Here is a 10,091-nt window from a genome sequence, read left to right as displayed (position 1 = left end):
GAGAATACAGAGGGAGGGGGATAGAAAGAGAGCAGAAGGGAGAGGGAAGAATGGGTGGAGGGGATGGTTGTTTTGAAAATACTGATATTTGAATATTTGAGTATTTGATATTAACATGGATAAAGCTTCAGATTTGAAAGGCATTCTTAGACAAATCATGAGTAAAAATAGCCCCAAACACTTAGAGAAAATTAGTTTACAAATGAGGTGGCATTTTGATCAAAATGGGGAAAACACTAACTGCCTTACAGGGATACCCCATTATATATTTTGTTGGCACAAGTGACCAACAAAAAACAAATGCATTTTTACCTTAATTTCCTGTAATAAATGAATTCCAGGGAGTAAGAAGATGTAAAGGTAAACAAATGAAACCATAAGAATTTAGAAGAAAATATGAGTAAATTTATTTATAATCAGAATGGGGAAGGCCTTTTAAAACTGGAAACAAATCCCAGGATCTACCGAGGCAAATATGGATAAATTGACAACATAAAACTTAAAACTTTATATATGCTACAAAATAAATAACATCAAAACATAAATAACAAACAAATAAAAATGTTTCTAAACAAATAAAAATATTTTCAAGACATAAGACAGAAAAGTTCCAAAGTACACAGGCAAATTAAGAAAAAGCCAAATAACCCAACTGTAAATTGTATAAACGACATAAATTTACAAAAACTGAAATTTACAAAAAACATCTGAAAAGATACTCCATTTATAATAAAATTAACTTAATCAGAATAACATTGCAATATAATCTGTCACCAGATTAGAAAAAAAATATTAAGTTTGATAATAGTGTTGAGAAAGCTGAGAAACTGGCCTTTTCATTACACTCTTGGTAGGTGTATCCATTGATCGGTCTTTGGGGGGTAATTTGGCAATACCTACCAAAATGTTAAATGCACATGTCCTTAAATCCAGCAATTCCATTTCCAACTTAGAATTTACACCAAGGTATAGTCACAAAAGTATGCTAAAATATAAATCAAGGATGCTAATTACAGATTTGTGTATAAAAGTAAAAACTGGAAATATTCTATATGTTCACTAATAGACTAACCAAAGAAATTATATCCACTGAGACAATGGTATGCCAAGCAGCTATTAAGAAGAATGAGGTAGATCTTTATATGTTGTTATGTAAAGATAAAACACTAAGTGCAGAAAGCGAAGTGCAGAGTGCTGTGTGCATAGCATGAGTGGTTAAAAAAAAAAAAAAAAAAAAAAGGAGTCTCTTTCCACACCCCATTTCTCCCTCTCCTGGCCTCCTTCCCTTTCTTTTTCTTCCCTTCTGGAAATGCCTCCTAGTCCTCAGAAGCTCACTCATAGGTGGTCCCTGTGGCCATTCATGCTTTTCTTTTCTTTTTCTTGCTTGCTCTTTCTTTCTTTCTCTCTCTCTTTTTTTTTTACTACATGTGCATCTTTTCCTTATTATTACTTTTTAAAATGGCAGAGCATTATTTTAGTGGTCAACATACTTTTATTTGCTTTTTTATGTTTTTCTGTATAAAATACAAAACCAAAAAAGGTTTTTTCCAAGGAAAAATGTTGTAGACATTAATTTTCAGATAGCAGTAACAAATGAAACATTCTCTTAGATATCAAAACACCTCTACTGATTTCTAAAATAGAAAAAAAATAAACACAAAAAGAAAAGATTGTGCATTGTTCATCTATCCCATGTAGAATGGGTAAACTCTGAGAACAGCCATATTCCCAATGGTGTGATGCTGGAATGCTTTTATTTATCAACCGCCTTATAAACAAGGTATCCTCTCTGCAGCTGCAATCAGTGCTCACGCGCCCACATGCACAAGCCTCCACAGAGCTTACGTGCCCACAGAGCATGCACCAAGCCTCCATATTCCTCAGTGCAAACCAATCCATGCTCATTACCCAGAAATGAGTGAAATAAATGGCTGGAGAAAGGTATGCAATTTCTTTTCCTCTGAAAATCTAATCTTCCCTCATAATATATACCCATCTCAGGGGTTAGAAGCAAATTAAAGATCCCCAGGAGCTCAAAGCCTTCTGTAGTTTTGAGCTCTGAGCAGTTACTATATGAAACAATAGAACAGGAGAGGTTCTGTTGTGTTTCCCTCTCCTGTCATTAAAAAATAAGGAGAATGGGAAAAGGCAAAGTGATTTTGGTCAGCTGGATTATGTTAAGTGGTGAACCATGTCACCACGTAGGTTTAAAATTAAAGTTTCCCTGGCTTTCAAAACACTTATCTCCAGGGAATCTACCTGCTCAAGCCACCTTTCTGGGCTAACATTGGGGTAGATGAGCTGTGGGTAAGCAGATCCCTAAAAACCAGAGACTGGAGTTACTGGTTGTATAGCCATTTTTAGCCTGCCAGCCCCTTCTGTTGACTTCCATTAGCCTTTCATCCAGGAAAGCCAGTGGCCACATCATTCCCTTCCCAGTTCCTGCCATACAGGGAACGAGAAGATGTCCCAGACCTTGCCCCTGGCCTTGACACGTAAAGAAAAGCTTGGCATATTTTCACTTTATGTTGTGCATTTGTATGGACCCACAAGTTTCTAACACTAATCAACTCTAGTACATGTGAAATATCTAATATATTAAAAAAAAAAAAAAGAAATACATAGCTGGTTTAATTTAACCTCTAGCTATTACACTGGGCTGGTAATTCTAATAGAACTCTATTTGTCCTTTGGGTGTTTCAGAATAGAGCAGACTCAAGTCCCCAGTGTCTGGGGGCAGCACAGGAAATGTGAGTCACTAGGAGCTATAGCAATCCCTCTGACTTGCCTGGGTCTAGTCCTAGTTCAGAATGAACACACATCTGTGTCTGTCCTAATTCCCTCCACAGGGTAGACTGGCAGGACTCAGGCTGGTAAAAGCATAATTTATAAGATCAAGTGTGTGTGTGTGTGTGTGTGTGTGTGTGTGTGTGTGTGTTTTAAAATGTAGGAACAGCATAAAACTGTTTCTCTCTACCAACTGTCTATGGTAGAGAAAAATAAAACCTGAATTGCAGAAAACACCAGCAGTTAGGTTTTTAGTTTTGGTTTTGTTTCCTTTGACCAATAATTTGAATGGATCTAGTGACTGCAGCTTATTATTATTATTATTATTTTCAATCTAGGTTTGTAAACAGGCAAAAGCATATGTTGAATTTTCATGTAGGCCTTCTTGGCAAGTGACATGCAGGCATGCAAACCAGGTGTACAGGCTTCCCTTGGCAGTCCTGAGCCACTCTGACCTCTCTAAACGGCTCACCAGGCACTGGGGAATGGGCAAAATGACCTCTCAGTGGTTCTGGGGACCCTAAGGATGTTCCAAGGATATCAAGGAGCCCCTCTAAGAGGATGAAACAAAAACGTGCTGAGATCCTATTACTGAAAGGAACAAGGAGACTGTAACGACATGACTGACAGCTACGGGTACATCAGTGTCCTCACATTTAGTGTGGCTATGGGATTAGCACCCCAAATTATCCCCAAGCTAATGACATCACCTGTCTGTGCGTTTTCCTACATGCTGGGGACCAGAACCAGATTAAGCAAAGTCTTTGGACACAGCCTCCACGAAGTTTGGGGCGGACATCAGGATGCCGATGGTGCAGATGATGGTGAAGACGGAGAAGGCCATGAGACACAGGCGGTCCACCACGCAGGCGGCAAACTTCCACTCACTGCAGATGGCCTCGCTCTCGTCCTGGCAGCGGAAGCGATTGGCAATGTAGCGGACCTCTTCCAGGATCTTGGCCAGGTCAGGATCCCCCTCGGGGGGCTGCCCGCCATGTAGGAGCTGCTCGTCGTGCGTGGGGGAGCAGGCCATGCGGCCACACACGACGCCCGAGTCGGGGGTGGGGGCACAGTGCACACCGTCCAGGCCGCGGAAGCCGATGTAGAGCAGGTTGCCGTTGGTGGTCGGTGGCCCTGCCACCGCGCTCATCTCCACGCTGGCCAGGCTGCAGCGGCGCGGCTTGTGCTGGCAGGCCGGCCGCACCTTGTCCTCCCCGGGCCTCTTCATGCGCAGGAACCATGCGCACCAGTTCAGAAGGATGACTCTGGTCTGGGGAGACAATGGGGCAGTTAGCAGGGTGGGTGGTGAGCCTCAGCTGATCCTAACAGCAAGGTGATCCTAGGACCTCAGCCCTACTTAGTGGACCCAAAGGGTGACATGCCCCTGCTCCTTCCGGGGTGAGTTTCCACAGGCAGGCAGTGCCAACGCCTTACAATGGTTGAGTCAAATGTGAGCTACGCAGATGAAGGCAATGCAGAAAGGCCCCCCAGGATTGAGTGAATTCTCAGTGGCAGACACACAGCAATCTCTGGACAGATAAGCAGGTGGGAGGCGAGGGTTATCTTAGGAGAGTCCTGCCTGAGCTGTGTGAATAAGACCAGTCATTTTCCCTCTCCAATCTTTCCTCAACTGTAACTAACAGCCATCATACCTAACTGCCTGTAAGGCACCCTAGTGTCCCATGACACACCCCTGGAGATTTAAAGATTTTCAAGGGTGACCCTGTGACACCTATCAGATGCTGCATGAATGCCTAACTTGAAGCAGTCCAGACTGAGACACCAGATCCCTTGCGGTGATGACATATCATTACAAAGCAATTTTTGTTGTCCTGATGAAAAGCAAGTGCCAAGAAAGTCAACATGGGACAGGAAATTAGGGTAGTGTGCTCCTAAGATTTGAGAGGTTGTGCTGTACCAACAGGTGCTAAGTGGTCAGGACATAAATACTTATTAAGTTGTTTTGACCGATGTAATAGAGAGAGCCATTAGGTTGTTTGTTTGTTTGTTTGTTTGTTTTGCCCCGGGGGCTGTGAAAAAATCCCTGAGACACTAAAGGTGCTGTGAACCAGGGAAGTTTAGGAATCTCTAACCTAATTCATCAGGACACAGTGAAGACTGAGTAACATGATATGTGGGAAAGTACTTGGAAAAATCTAAAGCAGGGGTTGGCAGACTTTATCTTTAAAGGGCCACACAATAAAGTCCATAAGGTCTCCATTGCAACTACTCGGTTTTGCTAATAAAGTACAAAATAGTCATAGAAAGCATGTAAAGAAGCAAACGTGGCTTTTTTCTAATAACATTTTATTTGCAAAAACAATTGGTGGGCCAGATTTGACCATCAAGGCCATAGTTTATCAATCTCTGGTTTAAAGTGTTTTATCAACATATATCGCCCACATGCATCCAAGATGCTCGAGAGAAATCACTGATCTTTCTTGTTTTTCCCTTTAATGAAAAGAAGGGAGCCATGTGAAGACTCAATCCAGATTAAAAAAAAAAAAAAATTCTTGGAAGCCTATTTAGACAAGTGTGTGAAAAGTAGGCTCTTTCCCTGAAATTATCCAGATATTGATTTTAACTTTGGTTTATGATTGTGGGCGAACTCCATCAGCAACATAGCAGGTATGTTTCACATCTATAAGTTTAGGCAGTAAGTTGTGAAGTTCATGCCTGCAGCACTTTCTCGGTAATCGTTTTTATAACATCTTATCAGAGATAACTGCAATAGACCGGTCTGGAGAAAGGTAATGAAAGAACAAGAAGGCATAAGAGCAGGTTCACTTAAGCTGTAAAGATAACCTTTTGTTCATAGCAGATGGAAGTCTATATATCCTGCCCACACTCTATGGACAAACCTCCAGAGCCTGGAAAGGGCTTTTTGCAGACCCTGGAGGGTTTTCTGTGATCATTAAGGGGCAGGGCCACATGGCCCCACATGTGTCCCTCCACAGGAGGCTCCTAAGGCATGCCATTTCACTTGGGCCTCTCAGAGGTTCTGTGAAGTGAGTATAATCTCCCCACTTTACAGACAAAGAAACAGAGGCTTCAAAGAGGCTAATAAATTGGCTCAAGGCCACATAGTAAGCAAGTTACTTATGTGTTTAGACTTCCACAGCCTCATCTGTAAAAGGGTCTACAATGTCTTCCTCAAAACACCTGTGACTTCAGCCCACCCCCTACCCGCACTTTGAAGGCACAGGGAAGACTGAACCAGAGCTCAAGGGAGTGCAGTGGGCAATGAATGCATCCAAACCCAGAGGCAACTGTGCACACAGAGAACTAAGGCCAGGCGTGTCTGTGGTGGTGGTGGTGGGGGGGGGACAGGGGGTGTTTGTGCATACCCTGGGGCACATCTCAAACTAATATTATCCACGCTGCCAGGTCTATTTTGAATTCCATGGCCTGAATCATTAGCTTTCAAGGCTAAAGCATCTCAAAAGATGAAATTATCCTCTTGGCACTTATCAAACTGTGCTCATGACCTCTTCTATTAGGTTATGGTTTTGTGTCTGGCTGTGCAAATGTCACATAATGCCGCTGCACCGGCAGTATCTTCTTCATAGCAACACATCATAATAAAAGTTCCTTGGAGGCTGTTTATGTTTCAAATACACACAGAAAGAAAGAAAAATGCAGTAGGGTATATAAATTGAAAGCGAGACATACAAGCTTCATGTTTCATTTGCAGCCATTGGTTTGGACACATTTGTGCTGAGAGGTGAATAATTAGCATATCGTCTTAATTAAGATTTTCTTTCTGGGGGCGCCTGGGTGGCTCAGTTGGTTAGGCGTCCAACTTCAGCTCAGGTCATGATCTTGTTGTTCATGAGTTCAAGCCCCATGTTGGGCTCTGTGCTGACAGCTGGGAGCCTGGAGCTTGCTTCAGATTCTGTGTCTCCTCTCTCTGCCCTTCCCCTGCTTGTGCTCTCTCTCTGTCTCTCAAAATTTAAATTTAAAATTAAAAACAATTAAAAAAATATTTTTTCCTGGATACTAAAGTACTACCAGGTTGGTAAAATTGTTTTTTCTTCATGTCTTAAACATAAGAAATAATAATATATATTTTTAGCTTTACATTTGCATAAATAAACACTTGAAGGATAATGGAGGAATTAATTGAAATGGCCATCAATATTGGTGGTGGAAGCAGAGTGACGGGCAGGGATGAGAGCTGATATCCTTCCTTACAATTTTACTTTTATTTCGACTTTGGGAACACGTAACTGTATTACTTATTTCAAATGGAAGGATGGGTAGACAGAAAGTGTGTCAGGGTTATAAAAGCCAGACGAGAATGCAGGTTAATGTGGACAGATGTGTCCCAGCTTTTAATGAGGGCACCTTCTTAAAACAAGCCAACGGACTGCAGTGATTAGACGTGTGTGGGAGATAACACCATTTCTGGGAGCTCACTCTACTGCTGATGCAATGAGCTATGAGAGAAAGTTTTTGTTAAATGTAAGAATTTCCTATGGAAGAGAATCTAAGAGGACACATTAACTTGGTAAAGCCATTTCTTTTTAAGTAGTTTTTCTTAAGTTCACTTTTGGGTAACTGTAAATTATTGCACAATGAATATTTTTAGAAGGCCTGGAAACTCCCTGTTGCTGGAGGTTCACAAAAGGCATCTTGCTTCTTGCAGCTGCATTTTAGCAAGTTGGTGAGTGCTAGACTCCTTTCTGAACTTGGATGCAAGGTTACAGATCTCCAAAGAAAAACAATCTTGTTTTCACATAAGAGGCTCCTTTAGCTCCTACTGCCCTTAGGCTATGCTCTCTGGGCAAGAAGACTGGAAGGATTGCAGGGCCCAAGTAAGTATCTTGGATGGGGCGCATCCCTCCCCTGCCTTGGGTGTGAGGTGAGGAAAGCCCAGGACCCATGTGGCCTTAATCAAGGTTTCCTGAGTGTCAGGTGAGCGTCAGATACTGGACTCCTAAGGAGCACAGCATGTGACTAGGTAAGCATCAGCCTGCATGCCGGTGCTAAGCAGGTGCTGGTAAGGTGTGGCATGCTCTGGGCTGACACAACAGGCTGTTGTATTCAATCATTTGGTTTTCATCCTTTAGCTTTCATCCTATACTCCCTTCCCCACTGGTAACTACTAACCTTTATTTTATAGGCCTGTGGTAAGTTTACATTCCTACATATATTGACTACGCAGGTTATTACATGGCTCACTCTTTCTTACCCTTTTACTCCTCATTCTGTTTGGAAGATCCAACCACATGGCTGTGTGCTTATCTTGTCTGTTGCTTCCAACCACTGCACAGTTCTCTGTGGTGTACATGCAAAAAGTAGTTTCACAAACACTATGGTAGCAAAATGTACAGAGCAGTCTGTGTGTGAGCCCTCTTCCGGAATGTCCAATTGTAAGAACAATGCCATGGGAGCCTAAGAGCATGCTCACCAGAACTGTCCTCTACATATAGACCATGCAATAATGTAGATGGGTGGGGTGCTATGAGAAATATGGTTCTGTTTAGGAATGCTGGGCTGTGTGTGGGATTTTTCAGATAAATAAATCATTCCTAGAGCCTCCCTTGGGGAGGAGCCCTGACTCCCTGTGGTGAAGCACAGGAGGAACGCACCCACTTGGGCATCTTGCCGCCATCGGGGTCGTGGTGGTGATACTGCAGCACAATCACTGTCACGACCACAGAGAGGCCCACGATGATCATGGTGCTGGCAAAGTACTGGGCTGCAGAGACAAGAGACACAGGGTGAGACCTGGGGCCTCCATGGCACAATTATCACAGGGTGGCAGGCAGACCCAGACGGTGGTGACTGATTGCCTGGGGCTGGATGGTGAAGCCAAGAGCAGGGCAGGGCCACCTCCAGGCCTGCAGACTCCTGTCCACATTCCTGGCAGGCAGAGGCCAGCCCAGAGCACAGAGACCTGGTTTCCTGTCCACGAAAGCAGCCTGGCCTACCTAACTACACTGTTTTGAACTCCGTCCATTGCCTCCTTCATTGAGGGTTAACAGAGCCTCACCAGATGCTGAAATGATCGTTCCCAGGATAAAGGATGTGGACTGTCACGGAACTGAAAACACTTGGGTGGTGAGGGTGTGGTCACCACAGGGATGACTACAGGCTGTGAACGTGCTGGGGGTGGGGATGGAACAAGGGCAAACCTGGGCATCACCGGCTGTCTTATGAGGCCTGGATAGCTAGCATTAGTGGAGAAAACGAGGCTGGGGCACCTGGTAGCTCAGTTGGTTAAGCATCTGACTCTTGATTTCGGCTCAGTTCATGATTTGTGAGTTCAAGACTCGCATCAGGCTCTGCACTGACAGTGGGGAGCCTGCTTGGGATTCTGTCTTTCCCTCTGTCTCTGCCCCTCCCCTGCTCATTCTCTCTCTCTCTCAAAATAAATAAATAAACATTTAAAAACAAAAAAGTTAAGAAAATGAGTCTGGCCCCATCTAATGAGAGATAGGAGGAGGTGCCAGTTGTGTGAGGAAGATGTGGAAGGCAGTGACTTTCCAGGAGAACATTAGCTTCAGCTCTGATGGGCAAGAATTGGTTTCTCCATCTTGGCCCCAAGGAGAAGCAGCATGGAGCATCCAAAACAGCCCTCCCCCAACCCCCTGCCCCCATCCAGTGGCTGCCATCTGTGAGTTTACACAGGCTACTCAGCCTGTTTGGGCTTTAGGTTATTCACCAGTATAACAGGGATAGCAAGCAGTGCATTCTTTGCAGGGTTGGTGCAAGAATTAGCAATTATATGAGCCCAGGATCTAGGAGAAAGTCTGACACAAGGAAGACATTCCTTGATCAGCAACTCTGATTATTAGAACTTTGGTGTGGCTTTCAGCTCAAGGGGGGTGAGGTCTAAGCAGAAGACATTCTGGTGCAGAGGCTAAGTGTGTGACCACACACCTGGTTAAGAACACTTCCTTCTCTCCAGGCAGGAAGGAACTCACTGCCCCACTGTGGGGACCAAGAGGTACCTTGGTGAGGAGTTGCCAGAGATGGACATTTGAGGCTTAAAGTTAGCATCAGGGATTTCTAAGAAAGGGAAGGGTAGTAAACAAAACTCTTACTGGTATGGGCTGAACCGTGGCCTCCTTAAATTTATATGTGGAAGCTCTAACCCGTGGTACCTCAGATTGTGACTGTATTTGAAGACCATCCTTTTAAAGAGGTGATTAAGTTAAAATGGGGTCCTTAGAGTGGGATCTGATTCATTATGACTGGTGTCCTTATAAGAACGGGAAATTTGGACATATAAAGGGGTACCAAGGATGCACCCAGCAAGACCAATGTGAGGACCCAGCAAGACCAATGTGAGGACA

At 43.7% G+C, this 10,091-nt stretch overlaps 1 protein-coding gene across 1 annotated transcript in view; it reads right to left on the bottom strand.

The window, feature by feature from the left end:
* Positions 1-383: 383 nt before the first annotated feature.
* Positions 384-10,091, bottom strand: part of CHRNA7 (cholinergic receptor nicotinic alpha 7 subunit) — a 114,001-nt gene continuing 104,293 nt past the window's right edge. Inside the window, exons 9-10 of the mRNA XM_043554864.1 lie at positions 8,382-8,491; positions 384-4,057 (exon numbers count right to left, since the gene is read on the bottom strand). Coding sequence (XP_043410799.1) covers positions 3,539-4,057; positions 8,382-8,491 — 629 coding nt within the window. The 3' untranslated portion in view covers positions 384-3,538. The remainder of the gene's footprint in view (positions 4,058-8,381; positions 8,492-10,091) is intronic.

The sequence above is a fragment of the Prionailurus bengalensis genome, chromosome B3 (assembly GCF_016509475.1).
Source record: "Prionailurus bengalensis isolate Pbe53 chromosome B3, Fcat_Pben_1.1_paternal_pri, whole genome shotgun sequence".
Taxonomy (NCBI): domain Eukaryota; kingdom Metazoa; phylum Chordata; class Mammalia; order Carnivora; family Felidae; genus Prionailurus; species Prionailurus bengalensis.
The sequence above is the reverse complement of the archived record's forward strand: the minus strand, read 5'-3'. Positions and strand labels throughout refer to the sequence as shown.